This window comes from Ursus arctos, unplaced genomic scaffold (assembly GCF_023065955.2).
Source record: "Ursus arctos isolate Adak ecotype North America unplaced genomic scaffold, UrsArc2.0 scaffold_1, whole genome shotgun sequence".
In the NCBI taxonomy this organism is placed as follows: domain Eukaryota; kingdom Metazoa; phylum Chordata; class Mammalia; order Carnivora; family Ursidae; genus Ursus; species Ursus arctos.
The window spans coordinates 10,190,547-10,216,516 of NW_026622763.1; the positions used below are offsets into that span (position 1 = coordinate 10,190,547).

The window sequence follows — 25,970 nt, forward strand, 5'->3', positions numbered from 1 at the left end:
GTGTCTGTGTTTTTGCTAGTTTTCAGTTATAGTTGTCGGGTGTGCCTGGTTATCTGGCTTTGTTTTGGACATGGTATTTGAAAATTGTTCATAGAAGTAAATTGAGGACTAGAGAGGATGATGCTCTCTCCATCTGGAAGTGATTTGGGTTTTTATCTGTCAAGGGCTTTAGGGCACCACCTAAGCTAAGATCATTTCCATCTGATGTCAGGGATTGATATTTTTTTGGGCCACCCAGATTCTTAGAAGCTGGTCTGTGGTCTATCTGAAGACTATTTTACTTTCAATTCACTCTAGATCTACAGGTATATTATAAAATTTAAAACTGAGCTAAGCAAGACCAGATAACCCAAAGTCAATATACAAGAGAATCAATTAGGTATAGCCATTTGGATTTCTAACCCAAGTCGTCGTAGGGGGCTATCCAGGCTATGAACCTTTGAGGGCTCTGGAATCCAACCTCTCTTCTCCTAGACCCATGTGGTGATTGAAAGCAATTCTTAGTGTCTTGGTTGTCCCTTCCCAGTGTTTAAATGGCCCGAGGGCAAAAGTGGATCATGTGCTGCAACCTTATCCCACTGGATTTTAGTTTACTTATGTTTCATAACTGGTAACTTTTCTTTGCCTTCCTTATTCTCTGATGTTTCCAAGCAGATGTTCTTTTATAATTTAGCATTTTTAGTTATTTTTAGCATGATGGTTAGTTTGAGTTACTTAGCAATTTACTAACTCCCTTTGAAAGCACATTTTTAAAGTTGTAGGATAAAGGAATTGTATTGGATCTTAAGAACTCATCCATTACAAATGAATTCATTACTAATCAGTAAAGTAGCTTGTTTTTGTTTTTGTTTTGTATAGTAGTAGGGGTTTATTGACCATTTACCATGAATCCACTATTGTGCTGTATAGTAGGGAAATTTTGAGGAAATACAAGGCACAGTATTCCTTATTCAAGGAGTTTTGCTGTGGAAACAAGCATAAACTCAGAAAATGAAATAGAATATTGAAGGAGGTGCTTGAAGGTAATGCATAGTTAATGGCTTAGTGAAAATTAAAGGCCGTAAGTGTTGGGTGCGAGCCCGATCCCTTCCCTGCCTCTGCCCTTTCTCTCCCAGGCCGCCTTCCTCATGCTGGTCACTGTGCCCTGTCTAAATCTCCAGCTCCCTGTCTCTCCCTCTTTACCAGTACAGCTTTTCAGTAGCTGTCCCATTGTCCTGCAGACATGTCTGAGCTGCCTCCCCTGTGACATCCCAGCACTGCCCTCTGCTCCAGCTCTCCCCATCATGGCAGCCGTCTCACACCTTTGCACGCACACTTCCCTCCGCTTAGAGGTTATCTCTTCCTTTGGTGCAAGGCTGGTTTTTCAAAACGTAGCCTCATTTAGTGTGAGTCTTTCTGGGAAGCCTTGTCTGCCAGCCAAGTCCCTTTTCAGGTATCCTAGACCTCTGCCGGAGCACCAGTTGGTACCTGTTGTCCATGGTGATGGCAGTGACAGTGAGCTGGTGATAACAGCCAGCAGGTGTGTAGGCTAGCCCGTACCACGCACCACGTCCTATATCACACACTTCACATACAGCGATCTGTGAGGTAGCTGTTTCTCTTGTCCCCGTTTTACAGGTAGGAAATTGGGGCACATAGAGGCTTCACAGCCAATAATTGTGGTCTCCTGGGCAATGACTTTATTCATGTATCCCCTTCTTCAGTACGGAAATGGAAACATAGGAGCGGGGCCTGGGCTGTGAAGATAAACATTTGTGGGTGGTGATTCCCTTCCTGGCCCACTGGGGCTGTGACTCAGTGTGAACTAGACAACTGTAAATGAACCCCTCTCCTTCTTTCCAGAGTGTCGTTCATTCTGCTGTGAAGGTGCCTGGGACTGTTTCTGTCCTCTCCTGTCCTGTTTCACTGGGCCTTCGCCGCATCTGCCAACCCAGGCTTCTTGGGGAGTCTCTGGACTCCCCAGTCTGTCTGGGCAAGACGTTTTGAAATTTACTCTTTAAATTGAGCGAGGCCTGAACTGGTCAAAACTACCAAGTAAACTTCCATCCTGGAAAAGATGAAAGAAAGTCTGTGTTCCCTCAAATTCCACAGGTAGCTTAACCAACAAGGGCTGTGATACCTGACAGAATTTTGAATTCATTCAAAATGAAGGTGTAATTGTCCTCGTACGCCTTAGTCTTGAATGAGTTATGCAGGGGTGTGGTGAGAACTTGAAGGCAGCATTCTTAGTATTTTTGTAATGAATAACACTCCCACCCACCTCCAACCAGCGATGCGACCACCATACTCATGCTTCGGATTTCATCAGGGAAAAGCCAGTTCCAGTTAATTGATGGGCTGCTCTTTTTAAAATACAAGCTTTAGTGCTTAGAACAGTTTTGGATTCACAGAAAAATTATGAGGGTGGTATAGAGAGTCTCCATGTACACCACACCCAGTCTCTCTATTGACATCTAACATTAGTATGGTGTAGATGTTATAATTAATAAACCAATATCAATGCATCATTATTAACTCAAGTCTTGACATAGTTTATTCAGAGTTCCTCACTTTTTTCCTACTGTCTTTTATCTCTTCCAGCATTCCACCCAGGATACCACATTACATTTAGTCATCATGTGTCTCTGTGCGCCTCTAGGTTATGACAGTTTCTTGAACTTCCATGTTTTAGGTGACCTTGACAGTACTGGTCAGGTATTTTGTAGGATGTTCTCTCTATGGGAATTTGATGTTTTTCTCATGATTAAATTGGGCTTATGGGTTTTGAGGAGGTAGCACAGATATAAAGTGTCATTTTAATCACACCACACCAAGCATATATGCTGTCAACATGACTTGTGACTGCTGATAGGAGCGGGGCCTGTGCCCCTGTTTGTCAGGTTTCTCCACTGTAAAGTTATTCCCCTTTCCTTCCATGCTGTATTCTTTGGAAGGAAGGCAGAGTTTGATACCTAAATCCTCTTTAGCTGATAAGTAAAGCCACTATTTTTAAATGTTTTATACCATTACATATTTTTAAAAAACCGTTTGCCAACCAATGTTCTCTTTATAACAATTTTTTAGAATTATTTCCTTCGATATCTTCAAGGTGCCAGTCCCTTGCAAGGACAGTTTATGTTCTGATTCAGCAGTTTTGAAGCAGTGGATTCCAAGCTGAATAGAAAGGCCTGCAGTCTTTGCATTTACAAGCTGCAAAACGCAGGGGCAGACAGATGAAAGGAATTATAATGACATTGCTTGATGTTAGGGTTATTGTCATTGCCTCAGTTTTGTTCATTTATTCTGTAAGATACTGGGCTACTCCACTTACAGTTTTGAACCATGTTTTAGTAAAGTTGCACAGAGCAAAATTCCTACTGAGAAACGGTTTGTACTAGGGAAGACTGTCATGTTTAAGGTGGCTTAATAGGTTTTTAAACAAAACATGGTTTAGTGTTTCTGCTAATCACGTACTGAAGCGCAAAAGCGGGTTTTACGAATTAAACCTCGCTTCTGTTAATGTATTTTGGGGAGTATTTATAGTCTATTAAGTAGGTAGGTCAACCTACTGAATAATTGGAAGGACCAAACTGGATTGTTACTGTTACGATCAATAATTGGAAGGACCAAACTGAATTGTTACAATCGGTGTAAAAAAAAGTATTCAAAACGGTGAAAGTAAAAGTTGGTATTAGATAATAGCACCCTCTGGTGATACAACACGGTATTACGCTTAATTTTGTAAACATAATTAAACTATTTTTGAACTTCTAAGTCGTGGAAAAGAGGCTTTTTCTTTTTTCCAAAAATTGCACCAAGATAAAGCCAAGCTTTAGTTGATGCGAGCGTGTTGTTTAGGCGTTAGCAGTACTGCCCTCACTATGCGCTCATTGGACAGTAGCGCAACCCCAAGAAAAGGATGGTTGATGGAGCTTGTGCGTGCGCTGCAAGCAGGAAGCGCCAGTACCGGGTAGGCTTGGGGTGACTAATTCACAACTCCCGGCCTAACCGCCTGGTAGCTCGTGTACCTATGGTGAGCACATCTGCCGAAGCAAATCAACAACTTCTTGTTTTCTGAGGCTTCCGAAGGTCGCGAACAGGCTGCTTGGTTTTACCCAGAAGGCCACGCACCAGCTGCGAGTAATTTGCATACGCGTTACTCGCCGGGGCGGGGCCGGTAGGGGGCGGGGCCGCGGCTCGGACTTCCACGCTGCTGCACCCGCGCCTTGGATCTGCCCGCGCTCTGGCTGTTTTTTATTTCGTTTCATGTTACCTTCCATTTTCTATTTAAGCTATAAACAGATCTTTGTGTATCAGAGCAGCCCTTTTGACAACCAGTGTATTCTGCCGGTCGGCATGCGCTCTCCAGGCTGTCGGACTGCGTTCGAGCCAGGAATGGGGGGGCGTCCTGGGAGCTGGTGGGCCAGAGCGTGGGCCTCGAGGGCGGCGGCTAATGGGTTCCCGGTGTTTCCCTTTGCAGGTGGTTCTTCTCGGCATGGACATTCTGTCCGCGCTGGTCACCCGGCTGCAGGATCGGTTCAAGGCGCAGATTGGCACAGGTGAGCTGTGGGTAGGTGGGGCCCCCACATTCTCCACCGTCCAGTACCCAGCCTTCGCTCAGTCTCCCCAGATCCTCCATTAAGCCGTACCCAACCCTCCGACCCAGCAATCCCCCTCACCCCCCGCCGCACAGACCCTTCTGATTTAGTCCTCCCAGCCATCCCTTAAGTCCTCCTTCACTCTCCACCTGCTGGGGCTGCACGACTGGTCCTCCTCTCCTCCCGGGGTCACCCCAGATCCACCCACCTCACCGCACCTTGCTGGCATGTTCACGCTTTTTGTTTTTACCATACCTTTCTGCAGGCTTCTTCCAGCGTTCGTGTTCTATTACACAGTATTACTGCTAATTCTTTTATTCTTACACAGATTCTTACAAACATCAGCTATCACATTTTAGTGCCGACAAAATTATATTTGGCCGTTTTGAGAGGCATTGCTTTCCCATTTTGAGAAGGCCTGCAAGTCCAATGCAGCTGTGTTTTTTCCAGATCAAAATCCTAGGTGTTCTGTTTTCACTTTGGTCATAAATGTTGTTACAAGTGTCCCTTAAATGACTGCTCTTTACTTTGAAGGGAAAACGATGTCAGCAAAATGAAATAAAAATAAGCAGGTTTCTTCGTTTTAGAGATGATTTAGTCATTTCTAAATTCCTGACCTCTGGGATTTCATAGTGACAATATAAGCACCAAGCAGCTCTGTTTGTATAAGGATTTCGTTACAGAACTTCTCAGTTTTGGTTGCTACATGTGTATTTGTTATTTCTGTTAACTTTCTGGTCAGTGTGCTGTTTCAGATAAGGTTAAGAACTCTTTCCCCATTCTGGCACTAAGTGTCCATCTGTAAATAAAAACCTCCCTTTTAGAAATTTGTTATTTTAATAGCATTCTATTTTCCTCATAAGTTAGTTGAATTGTTCACGGATGTCTCTTGTAAAAGAAAGTTTATAGACTCTTAGAAGGAGCAAAGTAAACTGACTTCTGGTCGGTAAATGCCCTCGGAGCATTAGCTGATGGCCCACACCTGGGGTGGGGAGCTGGACTCTAATTCATGTGTGTATACTCTGTAAAATTAGAGACACAGTGTAGATGAGAGAATGAGTCATAAGTGCCTGCTCCTTCTACCCCCAGCGAATGTGCTGGAGCCCTCTCTTACCTAAACTTCCTTTTGTGTTGACTCCTTTCTGCCAGGGTCTTCCACTGACATCCCTTTTAATATCTCACCAGCTTAAAAACGTGTTGGGAGCTGGCTAGAGGAAGGTCGTTTAAGGAAGAGGAAGAATAGTGTGTCCATGCAAAGGATTTTGCAGATTCTTATAGTAAGCTCCCATGGATTTCACTGCGAAGAGTAGAACTGTGAGGATTGGTGGTTCTACAATGGTGTACATCATTTAGGCCAACATTTTGTCTTCCCAGTAATTGAAATACCCAGTTGGTGACTGCAGACCCCCTCCCCCCCCATAGGCTTTCATTTGATCAGTTTGCATTTTGATTTTCAGTGCTGCCAAGTTTAATAGACAGACTGGGAGATGCTAAAGACTCTGTGCGAGAGCAAGACCAAACTCTGCTGCTGAAGATCATGGATCAAGCTGCTAATCCCCAGGTAGGGCGAGGAGGCACTCTGCGGCCCGCTGGCATGTGCACCGTGCTGGCCTGTGCGTCTGGCTCGCACTGGCCTCCTTACTCAGTGGGGAGTCTGCTTGAGATTCTCTCTCTCCCTCTCCATGTGCCTCTCTCCCAGCACGAGAGTGCTGTTTCTCTGGGGGGGAAAAAGACTTAATTTCTCTTATTTTTTATTTACTTTTTTATATATTTACCTGTTTATATATATTTTTTATTTTAGAGAGCAAGAGTGTGTAAGTGGAAGGGGGAGAGGGACAAGGAGAGCAAGTGAGAGAGAGAGAGAGAGAATCTCAAGCAGGCTCCACGCTCAGGGCAGAGCCCATTGCAGGGATTGATCTCATGACCTGAGTCAAAATCAAGAGTAGGATGGTTTAACTGACCAAGCCACCCAAGTGTCCCAAGATTTAATTTCTTTTAAGCTGATGTGTTTCACATGAAAATTTTCATAACATTTTATCTGTCCCTGCCCACCTCCTCCTCCCCATACAGGATGTTTTAGAAAGTAATAAATAGCAAAGGGTATACTTTGACTAAAATAGTGGACTTAACATGGGTATTGAGTGCTTGGTTGAATCCATTAGACTCTTGAGCTTGTTTGTGTAACTGACTCAGTTTCTCTGAAAAGAGGTTGTTGTAGTATCTGGGAAGTCAGGAGGCCTGGCTGGAGCCCTCATTCCTATCTGCTAATGAGCTGGGGCTGCTGGGACAGATGGACAGAGGGACACAGCCCTCCCTTCCAGGCTCCAACTGTGTAATGTATTGGGGGGGGGTGAGGGGCTGGGGGGATCAGAAAAAGCCATCCAGGGAAGGTAAAGCCCAGACTGTCTTAAAGGATGAGCAGATGTGTGACTTGTGGATGAGGTGGGGACAGCTGTTCTAGAGCAGGAGAACAGTAGGACTGTGTGCTCTCTGGCAAGTCACCCAAGCCTCGCTTGACCTTACTTTCCTCCCCCAAGAAATGGGGACGGTTACACCTTCCTTTAAGAACTGTTGGGATAATTAAATGCAGTTATATGAAGGAATGTGTTTGGAAAAACTCTGACTTGATACAGAAATACAAGTTACCATTTTTCAGTATCCTTGAGAGGACGAAATGGACTGGTTGAGGCTGGGGCTGACTTGGCACCTGCTGAGAGGTCCCTCTTCTGTTGTCCCTGTATTGAATAAAGGCTTCTCATCTGCTCACCTGTCTTCTGTCACCTACAGTACGTGTGGGACCGAATGCTGGGAGGCTTCAAGCACAAGAATTTCCGGACTCGGGAAGGCACGTGCCTCTGCCTTGTTGCCACACTCAATGCGTAAGTCTGGGCGGGGCCTGAGGGTTTCCTTGGCCGAGCATCGTTAGTTGAGACTTTGTGTTTTGAAGTGACTATGGGTTTCCGGAAGTTGCAGAGAAATGTCCTGGGAAGTGCTGTGCACGCCTCCCCCATGATTCTTCACTCTTTACATGTTGCATATCCGTGGTGCATTACCAACACCAGAGATCAATATTGATGCAACACACAGGGCTTATACAGATTCCTCTGGCAACACACACCCATTGGGTGTGCAGTTCTGCCCCATTCTGTCATGTGTGTAGCTCCAGGGAACCACCATCACCAGTGAGGTACAGACCTGTGCAGCACGCCAGACTCCCTCATGCTACCCCCTGCCCCCCCTCCCCGCAACCACTGATCTCACCATCTCTATGATTTTGTTATTTCAAGAATGTCATATAAATGGAATCATACAGAATGTGAGCCTTTGAGATTGACTTCTTTCACTCGGCAGAATTCCTTTGAGGTTGCATATGTGGGGTTGCCTGAACAGTACTTCATCTTCTTATTGCCGAGTCGAATTCCACGGTACAGACGTAGCTGTTTGCGTCACCGTTCACCTGTTGCAGAATGTTTGAATAGTTTCTGGTTTCTGGCTGTTACAAGCAAAGCTGCTGTGAACGCATACGTACGTGTTCCTGCAGCATGTACGCTTGCATTTCTCTTGGGTTGGTGCCCAAGAGTGCCATTGCTGGGTCATCCGGTAGGTTTCATTTTAAAGAATCTGCCAAACTCTTTTCCAGAGTTTTCTCTGCCGTTTTACATTCCCACCAGCAATGTGTGAATGATTCAGTTTTACATATTCTTGTTAGCACTGAGTGTTCGGTTTTTTATTTTAGCCATTTTGATTGCCGTGTAGTGATATCTCTTTGTGGTCTTAATTTGTATTTTCTTAATGACTGTTGATGTTGAAGATTTCTTCACGTGCTTATTTGTAGGAGAGACATTTTGAAAATTGAAAAATGACAAGTCACCTTTTCTGATTATAAAAGTGATATTGTATATGTCAGAAAATTTACATCAGGGAGAAAATAATGATTTGGTATATTTCTACCACCTTCACACAATCATGGTTAATTGGTAGTGTATTTTTAGTCCAACCTGCAAGGTACATTATTTTCAAAAACAAAACTGGGATAATAATGTTTATGTCACCTTGTAAATTTTTCCGCTCATTATGTTAGCCTTTTCAGTACCATTAAAAATTTGCCCAAACTTGTATGTTTTTAAAAATGTTAGTTTTTGATCACAGTGGTTTCACTCCTGAGAATGTACCCTAAGGAAGTCATCAAATTACCGGAGAGAGTTGTATTCCCAAGGGCTGTTTGTGCGGGTGTTTATGACGGCGAAAAGTGGTCAGTGACTTCCGTGCTGCCAGCAGGGCAGGGTTTAGCTGGAACCCTCTGCGGCCACTGTGTCAGGGTCCTCCCACCGAGCAGTCATTAACTGAGCATCAGCTGTGCACAGGTTATGCGAGGGAGACCCTCAAGGGACTTGCAGTTTCATTGAGAGCACTGAGTTGGGCGAAATAGGAGCTGCTGCAGGACAGAATAATAATGCAGGGGCAGCCGCGTGTGAGGCCGGCAAGACTGCGGGAAAGGCTGGGCCTCGGCTTGGCATTGCAGGTTGGGAGCCAGAGCCTGAGTGCCGGGGAGAAGGCCTGTCAGCGAGCAGCATGAAAGGTTTTGAGCTCTCTGCAGAGGGGCGGGTCTTCGTGGCACACTTATTTTGGAAGCAGGTGGGCAGAAGATGGGGAAAATGGGAAGGAAAGGGAGCCAAGGTGTGAGGGGGCGATAAGGCCCTGGGGCGAGAGAGGGAGTGGGGAGTTTCTTTTCTTTGTTCTCACCAACAGTAAAGCATTCCTTTTGTTTTCAGCTCTGGAGCACATACTTTAACACTAAGCAAGATCGTGCCACATATATGTAATTTACTTGGAGATCCAAACAGCCAGGTGAGTGTATTTTAGTGATAAAGAGTGATAAACTGGTGATAAACTGGTTATAGACCTAGACCATTAGGATGCCTTCTGGTGTTCTGTGTGTACCTGATATGTGGGTGGGACTCTGTTCATGTTTATAATGCTCTGATTAATGTTCCAGATAATTAACGTTAATGCCCTTCAGCATTTATAAGATATCATTGGTGAATGTGGTGGTCCTGCTGCCCTGTTCTCTATATGGCTGAGGCCTTGCTAGTCTATAAAGTGATGTCATCCGGACCAGCCTCCAAGATACTGTCCCTCTTGTCACCCACTCTCCAGCCAAAAAGGGGTGGGCTTGGGAAGAGTGATCAGTGCTGATTGAAGTCAGTCAGGCAGTGCCTCTTGGGGTAGGGGGATTGATTGGAAAGGGCCTGAGGTACCTGTTCTGAGGGGATGGAAACTTCCTGTATTTTGTTTGGGTGGTGCCCACTCTGGTGTATGTAACACATTGGTGTGTGAAATTCTTCGAGTCCTAACGATGTGCGGATGGTATTTTATGTCGATTCTTATATGAATGCAGAAACCAAACACCAAAGCACCACTTCCTTAGTGTAGGGGTAGGAGAAGAGCTGGTAATCCGTGGGCAGTCACCAGGCAGATCACAGAACTTTCCAAGCCTGGGCTTCAGAACTGCCAGTTCTCCCATGGGTTCCGTTCTATTTATCACTGAGAGTCATTTTTATTGTGATGATTAGGTCATATAAACTCATAAGAAAAACACCTCATTAGATAAAGGGGCCAAAAATTGGAACAGTAACTTATCAAAGAAATATACGTGGCAGGCATCTCATTTTAAACCTTTACTGATGATTGCTAACGTACCTCCAGAGAGGTTGTGCCTCCATGCCTTCTACCTTCCCTGGCTCCCGGGTCCCCGCAACTCTGGGCCCCTCCAGCTCTTGTCCTTCTTCCTTGGCTTTGCCCTTTCCTTTCTTGTCTCTGCTGCTGCTTTTCCCATCCCCAGCCCTTCCTCTGTGTAGCCTGTGGGTTTTCCGGGTCTTTTGATCGCACCTGCTTTCCTCTTGTCACCCACTCTTTTATCTAGCCTTCATTGAAAGTATATGACACTGGAAGTGGAATTTTTAGATGTTTTAATTTACTGAATCATGCTTTAGGTTTCAATGTTAATTTAAAAAGAAACTTAAAAAAAAAATTCTAAGTTAACCAAATGGGTTATTTTGCGTTTTCTCCCTTTTTGGTTTTGTTTCCATTTTCTATGGCAAAAAAAAATCCTTTATTGAGGCGATTGCTGCTGTCATGTGTATCCTTAAGTCCAGCAGGAAAGCCAGCCTGGAGAGCTGAAATTCCTTGTTCCTTTTTTTTTTTTTTTTTAAGATTTTATTTATTTGACAGAGAGAGAGAGAGACACCCAGCGAGAGAGGGAACACAAGCAGGGGGAGTGGGAGAGGAAGAAGCAGGCTCCCAACAGAGCAGGGAGCCCAATGCGGGGCTCAATCCCAGGACCCTGGGATCACGCCCTGAACTGAAGGCAGACGCTTAACGACTGAGCCACCCAGGCGCCCCTGAAATTCCTTGTTTGTAACTCAGGTGCTGTCGCTGGCCACTCGGGTGATGTGAGTCCGCACGGTGGGCCTCCGGGACACCGAGCATTGGGGCACAGTGAGGTTGGCACTCAGTGGGCAGCTTTGGGCCGTCTGTCGCAGACAGGGCTGGAGTACTGCAGACCGTGCACTCAGTCAGTCATCCGTTGATCCACATCTGCCTTAGGAGTGTTTATTTGCACACGTATGCATGCACATGCAGACACTCACAGTCCACATCTCCCAGAACCCTCCTGCCAGGGAAGTTTACCACCCGATTCTCTGCTACTAACGCACTGAATCATTCCTCCTCTTGGGGTGTGTATATCTATTGCATGTGCCTGTGCTCTTGACTTTATTGTAATCTTTTCATTAGTCTTTCCTATTGTGGGCCCCAGTAGGTGGCTAGCCTCCTCCTTATCCCAGTAAACAATGGTCCTGCGAGGGAGGTCGCAGATCTGAAGACCTCAGATTCTGTGGAGCATTCAACTCAGGCCTGCCAGGTAGCACTTAATGTGTTGGGGCTCTTTTGTAGTCCCGATGCCCTGAAATGTTGGGGTTCCTTTTTAATGGCGAGCATGAGGGTGGGCAGAAGCAGTGTGGGGCCCACGTGGCTGTGTTAGAAGTGAGTGCTACGTCGTGCCTTCAGCCTGAGTTGCTTTTACAGTACTTCCCTTCTCAGTTGGAGCCTAGCACTGTGTAGGGCCAAAGAAAACGAAGAGAGTGTGTTCTGCTGTATTTCCTGAGTGGAGGGAGTTTCAGACCCTCCAATGCTGTCTGCCCCTAGAGCTGTGGAAGCCTGAGGAATGATGACTTTCAAAGGCTAAGAATATTGGTTTAGAAGATGTAGATATACTATTTCCACTAGCCTTGTGGTGAGTGTTTTATACACACAACATGTAGGTTCCAAACTGCTGGCCTGACACCTAATTGCAGCCTAATGCGGTGTGTGTGTGTCTGCACTTTTTAGTTTTATGTTTAAGAGTTGCTGTTCTTATGTTTGGAAGATGTGTATTCCCGATTTCTCTCGAAAGATTAGATGTGGCACCTATATTCCTCCAAGGCTGGGTGACGGCGGCCTGTTTGCCTGACCCTCCATTTTCCCTCTTTCTGCCAGCAGGGTCCCCGGCCAGAGCCATTTGTCGTCATATACCACCCAGCTCCACCCATGTATCGAGGTCCCTGCCTGGGCCATGGAGGCACTTTAGTTCGGCATCTAGTAGACACTCAGATATTTGTTGAATGAATTTGTTATTTTTTCTAGCTGTCAAAGCAGCCCTCAGCTCGCAGAGGAGAAAATTGAGACTAAAACAGGGGCGCCTGGGTGGCGCAGTCGTTAAGCGTCTGCCTTCGGCTCAGGGTGTGATCCCAGAGTCCTGGGATCGAGCCCCACATCAGGCTCCTCTGCTCCACTGGGAGTCTGCTTCTTCCTCTCCCACTCCCACTGCTTGTGTTCCCTCTCTTGCTGGCTGTCTTTCTGTCGAATAAATAAATAAAATCTTTAGAAAAAAAAATTGAGACTAAAATACTTTATATATTTGATCCAGGGTTACACAGTTCCTAAATGGCCAAGGAGGTACTCAGGTATACTTAGAATCAAAGACTGGTCATTTTTCCATTAAATCCTGTAAAGTTCTAACGGTCCAAACTTTTTAAGTGGGACAGGATGTTGCTTGCTCATTAAGGTAATGGGCTCTAAGCAAATGTCATCGTTAGAAGGTGAGCCAGGTCATCTTCAAGACACAGTGGCATTAACAGCTTGTGTAATATATGCATGTTTCCATATAAAAATGGTACCTAAATTCAGAAGGTCTTTCTTTTCCCAAATAAACTGATAATCTGTATTAGTCAGCTTGGGCCACCATAACAAAATACCATAGACCGGTGGCTTGAACAGAAATACATTTCTCACAATTCTGAAACCTGGTAGTTTGGGTTCAGGGTGCCAGCATCGTCTGGTTCTGGAAGGGGGGTCTCTTCCTGGTTTGCAGACTGCTCCCTCTCTCTCTGCTCACCTGACTTCTCTGTGCCCATGTGGAGAATGGAGCCAGCTTGTGGGTGTCTTTTCTTACAAAGACACCAATCCTGTTGTGTCAGGGCCCTATGCTTATGACTTTGTTTAACCTCAGTTATCTGCTTATATGTCCTGTCTCTAAATTCAGTCATGCTGGGAGTTAGGACTTCAACATATTTGGGTGGGGGCAGAATGCAAACATTCAGTCTATAACATAAGGCTTGCCCTTTTCCACCATTAAGGGGAAAATGATTGGTGAAGTTACCTGTCCTATAACCTATAATGCTGTTAAATCAAGAGTAGCCTGCAGTATTGAGAATTGTAAATTGTTGTGTCCATCCCTACTTCGTTCCTCTGTCTTCTGTTCTGTTATTTTCATGTCATTGTTTGAGACCAAATACAAAATCATATTGCTCCCCTGTCTTTGCCTACTGAAGTAAGTACCTGTCTTCACTCCTCCGAACCCTCACAGGCTGGCCTTAGTTCCAGGGTATACTGAAAGTTTTTCCCCCCATGTTTTTATTTGCAAAATTTTAAATCTATAGAAAAATTGTAGGACTAGTATTAACATCCGTATTTACCAGTTAACATTTTTGTCGCATTTGTTTTCTCTCTCCTTGTATGTAGACACGTACCCACACACAGAAATACACTTTTTTCCTGAACCATGATATTTTTGCTCTGATGTGATATTTTTGCTCTGAGATACTTCAGTGTATATCTCTCAATAACAAAGATATTTTCAACTACCTGTTATTCTCCCCTCTAAGAAATTTAACATTGCTAATAATGGTAATGTTTGATGTGCGATCCATATTCAGATTTCCCTGTTTTTGTTTTAAATCTGTTCTGTTTCTTAAGCCTTATTTATTGCTGCTTTCTTCTCTTGGTTCCTATTTGTGTTGGCCACCTGCTTACTTGCTCTTCCTGCAGCACGCGCCGTGCAGCTCTGCATTCGCGCCTTTGCACACAGGCTGTACCTTGTGTGGAACTTGTCTCGTTCCATCTTGTCCTAGTAAAATGCTGTCTCCTAAGCACATTTTAAGTGGTTCCTTCCTCTTCCAGAAAATGTTCCTCGGTACTGTCTAGTGTGCTTGCTCCCTTCCCTAAGCTGTGTGAGCTCTTTATACTCCTGGATGATGTTTACTACATCCTGCTCTGCATTAAATGTAAAATTTATGGACTACCCTCCCCCCCATCTCCTTTTAGGACTATTAGCTTCTTAAATACAGGGCTCTATGTATTATGGCCTTTACTACCCATTTTTGTTGTTCGCTAAGTATTTTATTGAGTTCAATCTAGAATGCTTTTTACATGGAGTTTTGTTTTTAGCATAATTCATTTATTTGTAGTATTTTCTGTTTTGGGAAGATGATCCGAAAATTTTGGATTCCTGACATCCTCTGAAAGAATTGAAAGCACTAAAGGGATCTGGACTTTAACACGTCTACAGGGAGGGGACCCGAATTTCCTCTTTGGGATTGTACCGGCAGCATGGCTTTGTCTAGTCAAACGTCCATAAGGGATTGTATGGCAGTTGCGTTGGTAGATTGGTGATAAACTTGGGGTGGCGTACGGCCTTTTGTGTCCTAGCAGGAAGCGCTGTGGACTGACACAGAGCAGCTGTAAGATCTCTTCTTTTACATCTAGGTTCGAGACGCAGCAATAAACAGCTTAGTGGAGATTTACAGACACGTGGGAGAACGTGTGAGGGCAGACCTCAGTAAAAAAGGATTGCCGCAGTCCCGGTGAGTTCAGACTGTCTTCCTTCCTTCTGCTCTTCTTCCCGTCTTCTTCCTTCAGTTAAGCTCCTGGTTTGCACTACTCAATTTATGATGGTGATTATATTCAAAGAATACGTAGTTAGAGGATTGGTGGTCGGAGATCTTGCCCAGATCCTGTGTTGGGACCCCTCCCATTTGACTTCCTCAAAAGGAGGACTGTCATCCAGACATCTCGCCACATCTCGTGCCATGTATTGATTTTACAAGCATGTTTAAAATTGACTGGTATTGAAAAATGCAGCATTCTTTTGGCTCATGTAGTTCTATATCTTGTTTGCCTCAAGTACCTAGTGTAGTTGGTGCTTAGAATATATTTGTTTGAATTAATGAAGCCTTTCCAGAATGAGTCTGGATAGAAATAAAGAAGTAATAATTCTGGAAGCATCTTTGAAATGGTAGTGTTCTGCCAGTCTCAATATGTAGAGGCCAATGCAAGGGCATCTGCGTCTTATCAGATCCAAGATCACGTGAGTCCACGGATGTCTCTGTGATAGTCAACGTTTAAAAAAAATGAACAACTGGATGTCTATAATTTTACCTATGGCGGAGAAATCTTAAATGCTTTGTGCTCTGCCCCATTCCTTTAAGGGAGAGAGTAGTGTGCAAGTCCTGGGAAGGTACATGTGTCCTGGGCTTCTGGAGAAGCTTGTCTGAGCCTGTCACCGTGTCCCTGGAGACAGCAGAGGCCCAGAGACATGAAGTGACTTGGGAGAGCACACAGCACGAGTCAGAGCTCAGAGGGAAGCCCTGTTCTTCTGACTCCCCTTTTAATTTTCTCTGCCCCATTTTACAAGAGTTTACAGAGTATTGGGAGTCCAGATATGGGTTGGGATTTTGAAATATATTGAAATCCTCTGTCTTGATGTCCCGTAATTGGCTATGATGGAAATGGGCCTCTTACCCTAAAGTACGGGTTCTGTGAGCAGGCAAGTGGGGCTACACTCTGTGTTGTTGAGAGTCCTTTCTGACCCCAGGGTTGCTCTCACGATGGCCCCTGAGCTGTGTGCAAGATAATTAGATGGGGATAAAACTATTTTCATGTTTTTCATCTTCGTTCATAGTTTTTATAACAGGTAATCTGTGAGAATAGACTTATTTTGTTCCTGTGTTTTTTGAACCTCAGCTTTCTTGTCTTTGAGTATATGGGAGAATACTTAGGAGAAAGACGAACTTAAGACCAAAACCCTACACCGTGTCCTAGGGAAAATTGGAGAGCCCATGTGTGCAGGGAGAGCAGGCCTGGAGGGAGTTGACTATTTACTCATGACGTCAGCATCATCGTTGGGGAAGACCAGCTATAAGACAGCCCTGCTCCGGGGGTGGCCTCACCAGGCTGTGTAGCTTGCAGTGGCCCTAGGCCATGAGCAAACCATCTCACCTGATGGGACATCTTCGTCCTGTCTGAAGGCTGCTGTAGCAAGCCTGTAGGTCTGGGAGGTGACATGGTGACACTGAGATCTGGAGAGAGGAGTGCTCAGAGGAGACTCCTGTCCTTGGGGAGGCTGGCTTGCAAGGCTGGCCCTGGGCTGGCACTGGAAGCTTTGATCTGGGTGGGTGCTCCCACCATTGCCAAAGAGTGGGCAAGAGTGGCTCCCTGTGCCCTAGCAGTGGGTGTTACACTGAACACCTGCTTTCCTTCTGGGAGTCTGGCATGTTGGTAAGTGCTACCCCAGGGGGTGTCTGTCTGCATGACCAGCCCCAGCAGAGCCCCGGGAGACAGCACAGCACATGTGTTGTCATTGTCACAGCTTGTTGCTGGGGGTGTTAAACATGTTTTCTGTGACTCCACTCCACTGGGAGGGGCTCTAGGAAGCTTGTGCCTGATTTCCTGCAGACCTCACCCCATGTACCTTTCTCTTTGCTGGTTTCTCGGAGTGTCCTAAGTATGACAGTGGTAGCTATGAGTGTGAGTGTGCGCTGAGCCCTGAGTCTTCCCAGCCACTCATTAAACCTGGTGTGGGCTTGGGGACCCCAACACAGAGGGCGATTTAGGTAAGGCTCCCAGGGGCAGTTAAGGCCAGCCAGAGCCCTTCTCATCCAGACTCCCAGTGATGGGTTTTTATACTACCACCCCCGCTTTTTTTCTTTTTTCTTTTTTCTTTCTTTTCTTTTCTTTTCTTTTCTTTTCTTTTCTTTCTTTCTTTCTTTCTTTCTTTCTTTCTTTCTTTCTTTCTTTCTTTCTTTCTTTCTTTCAATGAAAAGAAGTTGCAGAAGAGTTTGGGCCTTTGTGAATGGGAATGAGGCTTCTGATATCTCATGTGACCTAAAATCCTTAAAATTTGTAGACCACGTGGAGAAGGTAGTCCTAGGGAAATGGGCCCACATCCTTCACAGCTGTCACTGTTAAACTCTGGTAGACACGGTGCCTGGAGAAGGAGCCTGTTGGTGCTTCAAAGGCATTACTCTGGTGAAGCCAAAACTTCCTGTTTCTTTGTATTTATTACAAGACATTTACCTAGCACTGTGAGGGTCAGAGCCATTGGCTGCCACCTTTATTTTGATTTTGCCAGGGACCCCTACAAACAGAACGAGGCTTTGGAAGAATCCTGTCGTTGTTTGGAAAATTCATTGTCTGCTATTTGTGGCTCCAAGTGGCTGACAGGAATACTTGAATATTCTAGACTTCTGTTGTGTCATTTACATATATATGTTTTGCTGTTACATGAGCCTGATAGATTTTCAGCCTAGCGAGATGCCACAGGATTGATAAAGTAGCGTGGGATATGCCTGGTGCTTTCTGAAACTTGCGTTTCATCCTGAAGTAAACATGCTGCCCTCTTAAGAGTTTGTCCATTGAGTGAGTGCTGTATTTGAGAAGATTAATTATATCTCTAGGAAATATATGATGAAAAGAATGCCTTGATAACATCAGCTAAGTGACGTAAACGCTAAGATCAATAATGTGCTTTGAGGTGCAGCTCCTTTTTCCATTTCACAGCTGGGGAGAGACTTGCCCTTTCATCTGCTTCACTTGGGAGGAGCTGGAATTTCGCTTTTGGGCCATGCGTTTGGTTGTTATTTGAGTCTTGTCTATCTGGTGGCTAAAATAATTTTTTTTTAAGGATTTTATTTATTTATTTGCCAGGGAGAGATCTCGAGAGCACGTGAGCACGCGCACACACACACACACACACACACACACACACACCCCATACGCAGGGGGAGCAGCAGGCAGAGGGAGAAGCAGGCTCCCAGCTGAGCAAGGAGCCTGATGTGGGACTTGCTTCTAGGACCCTGGGATTATGACCTGAGCTGAAGGCAGACACTTAACTGACAGAGCCACCCAGGCGCCCCCTCATTCAGAATGTTAAAGCTACTGCCCCATTGCGTCATTCCAGCTTTCAGTCTTTCTACTGAGAATTCTAAAGCCATTCTGATTCTTCATCCTATGTAGATAACTTTGATTTTCTTTGTCCCCAGAGTTTGAAACTTTATGATGATGGGTCTTATACGAGACCATTTTCATTTTTTGTGTAGTGCACGTGGAGGGCTTTTCCATCTGGAACTTCTTCTGGGCAAGTTTCTTTAAGAATATAACTATTATAAATATAAGTAGTTTGTAAATGTGAGTAGTGTATAAATATAGAACTTACATTTGTAAATATAATATATTATGATCACTTGGACCAGTCCTCTGATTTTATTTTTTCTCTGTTTCTATCTTTATAATTTTGCTCTGTCTTCTGGGAGATTTTCTCAAATTCATCTTCCAACCATTCTGTTGGGTATTTGATTTAAAAATTTTTCCTTTCTTGTTCCGATTGTATGGTCCCATTTTGTAGCATTCTGTTTCTGTTTTTTAAATAAGAGCCTTCTTGAAATATTCCTATACCATAATTTTCATGTTTTTATAATTTACCATATCCCCTTTAAAGTGAACAGTTTGGGGCACCTGGGTGGCTCAGTTGGTTAAGCGTCTGCCTTCGGCTCAGGTCATGATCCCAGGGTCTTGGGATTGAGCCATGTCAGGCTTCCTGCTCAGCAGGGTGTCTGCTTCTCCCTCTGCCCCTCCCCCCACTCGTGCTTTCTTTCTCAAATAAATAAAGTGAAAAGTTTAGTTTCTCCCTCTGCCCCTCCCCCCACTCGTGCTTTCTGTCTCAAATAAATAAAGTGAAAAGTTTAGTTTTTTTTTTTAATTTTATTTATTTATTCGACAGAGGTAGAGACAGCCAGCGAGAGAGGGAACATAAGCAGGGGGAGTGGGAGAGGAAGAAGCAGGCTCATAGCGGAGGAGCCTGATGTGGAGCTCGATCCCATAACGCTGGGATCACACCCTGAGCTGAAGGCAGACGCTTAACCGCTGTGCCACCCAGGCGCCCCGAAAAGTTTGGTTGTTTTAAGTATATTCAGAAAGTTGTGTAGCTGTCACTGCTATCAAGTTTTAGAACATTCGAAAAGAATCCGTGTATCCATAAACAGTCACTATTTCTTTCTTCTACCTAACCCCTGGCAACCACTAGTCTACTTTTTATTTCTATGGATTTGCCTGTTTTGGGACATATCATGCAAATCACGCACAATGTAACTTTTTCTTGACTGCCTTCTTTCAGTTACAATATTTTCAAAGTTCTACCATATTATACCATGAGTCATTCCTTTGTATTGCTGAATAAAATTCCACTGTATGTATATATCACATTTTGTTTATCCGTTCCTCTGTTGATGGACACTGCTTCCACTTTTTGGCTGTTGTGACTAATGCTGCTGTGAAAATGAATATACAGATCTCTTCTACATTCCCTGCATTCAGTTCTTTTCGTTAGGTTTCAGAAGTGGATGTGTTGGATTATATACTGTTATGTTTAATTTTTTGAGGAACCACCATACTGTTTTCCATAGCTGTTGTACCATCTTGCATTCCTACCAGCAGTGCCAACAGTTGTTATTTTGTGTTCTTGTTTTGTTTTATTTTTTGGTAATAGCCATCCTAATGGGTATCTCATTGTCGTTTTTAGAAATTTTATGTACCTTTGTTGAAAATCAGTTGATCATTAATGTAAGGATTTCTTTTTGTATTCTTAGATCTATTCCATTGATCTATATACCTGTCCTTCTACTAGTACCTCACTGATAGCTTTGTAGTAAGTTTTGAAATCCAAGATTATTCTTCTTCTCAAGATTGTTTTGGCTATTCTGGATGTCTTGCATGTCCATACAAATTTTAGGGTGCATTTTTCAATTTCTGGGAAAAATTTCTGGGATTTTGATAGGAACTGAGTTTATATTGAGTTTGGGGAATATTGCCATCTTAAAAACATTAAGTCTACCAATCCATCAACATGGAATGTCTTTATTGACTTTAAACAATTGCTTAGTAGTTTTCAGTGGACAAGTCTTGCACTTTTTTGTTAAATTTATTCCTCCGTATTTTATTCTTTTGATGCTATTAAAAGCAGATTTTTTTCTTAATTTCAATTGTAGATGGTTTGTTGCTAATATATAGAAATACAATTGATTTTTAAAATGCTGGTCTTGAATTTGGCAACCTTGCTGAAGTCCCTAGATGGTGTACAAAATATGGCCTCTGCTAAAAGAGATACTTTACTTTTTCTTTTCCAATGTGAATGCCTTTTATTCTTCTTTCTTGCCTAAAAGCCCAGGCTAGAACTTCCAGTATAATATTGAATAGAGGTGGTGAGAGGGAACAGCATTGCCCTGTTCCTGATCTCAGGAGAAAAGCTTTGTTTTTCAGTGTTGTTAGCTGTGGCTTTTTTTGGTATATGACTTTATGAGGTTGAAGAAGTTTGACAAGTGTTTTTTATCATGAAAGAATGTTGGATTTTGTTAAGTACTTTTTCTGCATCTGTTGAGATGATTATGTGACCGTGGTTTTTATTCTGTTGATATATTGTATTACATTAATTGATTTTCAGATATTAAACCAACCTTGCATTCTTGGGATCAGTTCCCCTTGGTCATGGTGTATAACTCTTTTTATATGCTGCTGGATGCATAAGGAATATTGGTCTGTACTTACCTTTTATTGTGATGTCTTTTTCCTGGTTTTGGTGTTATTATTATATTTGCCCCATAGAATGAATTGGAAAATGTTCCCTCCCCCTTTTTCCAGTTTTAGAAGGTATTATATCTTTTTTTTTTTAATTAATGACTTTATTTTTTGTATTTTTAGATGTAGAAAAACTGGCTGGAAAATACAGAGTTCCTTTCTTTCTCTCCTCTCTGCTTCCCCCCTCCCAGTTTCCTCCATTCTCATCTGTATTTCACGAGATTTTGTGAATGATTGGTGCTAATTCTTCTTTAAATATTTGTTAGAATTTACTACACGTGAAGCCATGTAGTCTGGGGCTTTGCTTTAGGGATATGTTTTGATTACTAATCTAATCTCTTGGTTATAGGTCTAGTCAGATTTTGTCTCTTTTTGAATCAGTTTTGGTAGTTTGTGTCAGTCTAGGAATTTGTCTACTTTCTCTAAGTGTTCTAGTGTTTGACACAGTTCATAGTGGGGTTTTTTTTGTAGTTCTTTTTATTCTAAGGGAGCTAGTAATGTGCCTTCTTTCATCTTCTAAGTTCAGTAATTCAAGTCTTCTCTTTTTTTTTCTGGTCACATTAATGGTTTGTCAAATTTGTTGACTTTTTTTTCCCCAAGGAACTAACTTTTGGCTTGTTGATTTTATTTTTCTATTTCCTATTTCATATATTTATGCTTTAATATTTATTATAATTTTCTTTTTGCTGGTTTACTTTCCCAGTTTTTTAAAGCAGAAGATTAAGTTACTGATTTGGTATCTTCTATTTTAATGTAGACATCTTTGCCTATAAATTTCTTTTATAGTACTATACAAGTACTACTTTATAAGTACTGCTGAAGCTGCATCCTGTGTTGTGTACATTGTGTGTTCATTTTTATTCATCTCAAAGTATTTTTTAAATTTCCCATTTGTTTTTATCTTCGATCTCTTTGTTATTAGGAGCGTTTTGTTAAATTCTTTTTTTTTATGGTGAAAAAATTTATATTTAGATTTAGCCTGCTGGACTCAGTTTAGATGATCCCAAATTTGTTGGCAAAATCCAAAGCATCATAGTCGGGAGCCAGTCGAACATATGCCTTCTTTTCTCCATCAGGCCTGATCAAGGTGTTGACCTTGGCCACGTCAATATCATAGAGCTTCTTCACAGCCTGTTTGATCTGGTGTTGTTGGCCTTGACATCCACAATGAGCACAAGTGTGTTGTTGTCTTCTGTTTTCTTCATGGCTGACTCAGTAGTCAGGGGGAATTTGATGATGGCATTGTGATCAAGCTTGTTTCTCCTGGGGGCGCTCTTTTGAGGATATTTGGGCTGCCTTCGGAGATGCAGAGTCTTGGGTCATCGGAATGTAGGTGACGTGCAAATCTTTTTTTTTGTGGCTGTGGATGTCTTTCAGCACCGCTTTCTTGGCCTTCAAAGCCTTTGCTTTGGCTTCGGCTTTGGGAGGGTCAGGGGCTTCCTTCTTAGGCTTTGGCGCCATCTTCGTAAAAGGCGTTTTGTTAAATTCTTACATTATTTGTGACTTTCTCATTTCTATTTGTCATTGATATCTGATTTTATCCTATTATGATCATAGATTTCATAATTTCTTTGTTCTATGATATCAGTTCTTTGAAATTTGTTTTAGGCTCATTTTATGGCCTAGCATGTGCTCTGTCCAGGAGAATGTTCCATGTGCACTTGAGAAGTATCTGTATTCTGTTGTTAGTTATTGAAATGTGTGATACTGAAGTCTCCAATTAATACTGCTGAATTATTTATTTCTCCAGTTCTTCCACTTTTTGCTTCATATGTATTGGGGCTCTGTTTAGGGGTGCATGTGATGTCTTCCTGATATATTGACCCTTTTGTCATTGTAAAATGTCCTTCTTTGTCCCTGGTAGCAATTTTTGTCCTAAACTCTGTATTGCCTGATAATAGTATAGTCCTTCGAGACCTCTTTCAAGCACTGTTTGATGGAATATGTTTTTCTTTCTTTTTGCTTTCTCTGTGTTTTTGTATCTTTTTTTTTTTTTTAAAGATTTTATTTATTTATTTGACAGAGAGAGAGAGACAGCCAGCGAGAGAGGGAACACAAGCAGGGGGAGTGGGAGAGGAAGAAGCAGGCTCATAGCAGAGGAACCTGATGTGGGGCCCGATCCCATAACACTGGGATCACACCCTGAGCCGAAGGCAGACGCTTAACTGCTGTGCCACCCAGGTGCCCCTGTGTTTTTGTATCTTAAGTGAGTCTCTTGTAGGTAACATATAGTTGGGTGTTGTTTCTTTTTTCATTCTGATAATCTTTGCCTTTTCATTGGAGTGCTTAATTCATTTATATTTAATGTAGTACTGGTAAGGTAGACTTCATTTCTGCTCTTTTGCTATTTGTGTTCTCTATGTCACAACTTCTTTGTCTCTTGCTTCTTCATTACTGCCTTATTTTGTATGAAATATATATTTTCTTGTGTACCATTTAAATTTTCTTCTTGTTTCTTTTACTATACTTTTTTGGAATTATTTTCTTAGTGTTTGCTCTGGGGATTTCAGTTGACATCTTAATTTATAGAAGCCTGGTTAGAATTATTACTCTTAATTAATTTCAGTATTAAAAACTTTACTTCCTTTTTTTTTTTTTTAAGATTTTTTTATTTATTTATTTAACAGAGATAGAGACAGCCAGCGAGAGAGGGAACACAAGCAGAGGGAGTGGGAGAGGAAGAAGCAGGCTCATAGTGGAGGAGCCTGATGTGGGGCTCGATCCCATAACGCCGGGATCACGCCCTGAGCCGAAGGCAGACGCTTAACCGCTGTGCCACCCAGGCTCCCCTAAAAACTTTACTTCTATATAGTTTTCTCCCCTCCTTTTTTCTGCTGTTTATCTATACATCTGTATATATTACAGACATCTTAATTTATAGAAGCCTAGTTAGATTTATTACCCTTAATTAATTTTAGTATTAAAACCTTACCTCTATATAGTTTTCTCCCCTCCTTTCTTCTGCTGTGTTTATTTATACATCTGTATGTATTACAGCCCACCAGTTTTATACTTCTTGCTTTATGTAGTTTCCTTTTAAGTCACGTAGGACAAGAAAAAGTTAAAAACAACAACAAAATACATTTATAGTATCTGTTTTATATACCTAGGTTCTATGTTTACCTTTGAAGTTACTTTTACTAGTGTTTTTTATACTGTCATGTGGATTGGGGCTAATGTATGGTCTTCTTTCATTTCAAACTGAAGGACTTGTCTAATTTTTTTGTTCATCTAGGAATGTCTTAAATTCTCCTTTATTTTTCCTCCACTCAGAGTCTGTAATTCATTGTATTGGGAGTATGACTTCATGTAAAGACTGAAATATCTTTGGTCCAGAGAAGATTCTCGGCTTCATTTTTGAAGGATAATTTTGTTGGATGTAGAATTCTTGATTGAGATTTTTATGTTTTATTTTATATATGTATGTGTTTGCTTGTTTATTATCAAAATATTGAAGTATACTTGGTTGAGATTTTAAATTTCGGGACTGAATATGTCATCCCACTGCCACCTGGTCTCCACTGTTGGTTTTTTTTTTTTTTTTTAAATGAGAAATTATTTATCTTATTGAGAATTTTTTTTTTACATAATGAGTGGCTTCTCTGTTGCTTGCTTTTTTTTAAATTTAAATTTAGTCAACTTATAGTACATCATTAGTTTCAGTTGTAGAGTTCAGTAATTCATCAGTTGCCTATAACACCCAGTGCTCATCACATCACGTGCCCTCTTAAATGCCCATTACCCAGTTACCCCATCCCCCCACCCATCTCCCTTCCAGCAACCCTTAGTTTCTTTTCCACAGTTAAGAATCTCTCATGGTTTGTCTCCCTCTCGGATTTCTTCCCATTCTGTTTTCCCTCCCTTCCCCTATGATCTTCTGAGCTGTTTCTTATATTCCTCATATGAATGAAACCATATGATAATTGTTTTTCTCTGATTGACTTACTGACTTATTTTGCTCAGCATAATACCCTCCAGTTCCATCCACGTCGATGTAAATGGTAAGATTTCATCCTTTCTGATGGCTGAGTAATGTTCCATTGTTTATATGTATATATACCACATCTTCTTTATCCATTCATTTGTCATTAGGCATCTGGGGTCTTTCCATATTTGGTTATTGTGGACATTGCTGCTATAAACATTGGAGTGCAGGTGCCCCTTTGGATCACTACATTTGTATCTTTGGGTAAATACCTTGTAGTGCAATTGCTGGGTCATAGGGTAGTTCTATTTTTAACTTCTTGAGGAACCTCCGTACTGTTTTCCAGAGTGGCTGCACCAGCTGGCATTCCCACCAAGAGTGTAAGCAGATTCCCCTTTCTCCACATCCTTGCCAACATTTGTTGTTTCCTGGCTTGTTTGTTGTTGCTGTCGAGATTTTCTCTCTGTCGGAGGCCTGGGTGGTTCAGTCGTTAAGTGGCTGCCTTCAGCTCAGGGTGTGATCCCAGGGTCCTGGGATCAAGCCCCACATCAGGCTCCTCTGCTGGGAGCCTGCTTCTTCCTCTCCCACTCCCCCTGCTTGTGTTCCCTCTCTCGCTGGCTGTCTCTCTCTCTCTGTCAAATAAATAAATAAATAAATAAAATCTTTAAAAAAAATATATTTTCTCTTTGTCTTTTCTTCCAACAGTTTGTTTCTCTTGTGTCTAGGTTAGGATTTCTTTAAGTTTATCCTATTTGAAGTTTGTTGAGCTTCTTGAGCATGTAGATTAAAATTTTATATAAAATGTGTGAAGTTTTTGGCCATTATTTCTCCATATATTCTGTCCTTTTTTCTTTCTCCTCTTCTTCTGGTATTCCCATTATATATATGTTGGTATGTTGGTATTATAAGAACATGAACTCTTAGACTCTGTTCTTTTTTTTTTTTTTCTGTTGTTTTTTTTTGTTGTTGTTGTTGTTTCTCAGACGGGGTATTGTCAATTGATTCATCTTCAAGTTTACAACTTTTTTCTTCTCCCAGCAAAATTTGTTGTTGACCCCTCTTGTTTATTTTTTGTAAAAGATTTTATTTTTTTTAGGTAATCTCTGTACCAACATGGAGCTTGAACCCACAACCCAGACATCAAGAGTTGCATGTTCTACTGACTAACCAGCCAGACACCCCATCTAGTGAATTTTTTAGTTCAGTTTTTGTACTTTTCATTTCTAGAATTTCTCTGTGATTCT

At 42.4% G+C, this 25,970-nt stretch overlaps 1 protein-coding gene and 1 non-coding gene across 22 annotated transcripts in view; one reads left to right on the forward strand and one right to left on the reverse strand.

Moving 5' to 3' along the window:
* Positions 1–25,970, forward strand: part of CLASP1 (cytoplasmic linker associated protein 1) — a 265,789-nt gene that overhangs the window by 81,286 nt on the left and 158,533 nt on the right. For all 21 annotated transcript variants that reach the window (XM_057317072.1, XM_057317077.1, XM_044388297.3 and 18 more), the window contains exons 3-7: positions 4,460–4,538; positions 6,035–6,138; positions 7,365–7,456; positions 9,350–9,425; positions 14,661–14,758. In XM_057317072.1, coding sequence (XP_057173055.1) covers positions 4,460–4,538; positions 6,035–6,138; positions 7,365–7,456; positions 9,350–9,425; positions 14,661–14,758 — 449 coding nt within the window. The remainder of the gene's footprint in view (positions 1–4,459; positions 4,539–6,034; positions 6,139–7,364; positions 7,457–9,349; positions 9,426–14,660; positions 14,759–25,970) is intronic.
* LOC113263524 (U4atac minor spliceosomal RNA) lies at positions 3,778–3,903 on the reverse strand. The gene has a single exon (XR_003319244.2). It is a non-coding gene; the product is annotated as a U4atac minor spliceosomal RNA (small nuclear RNA).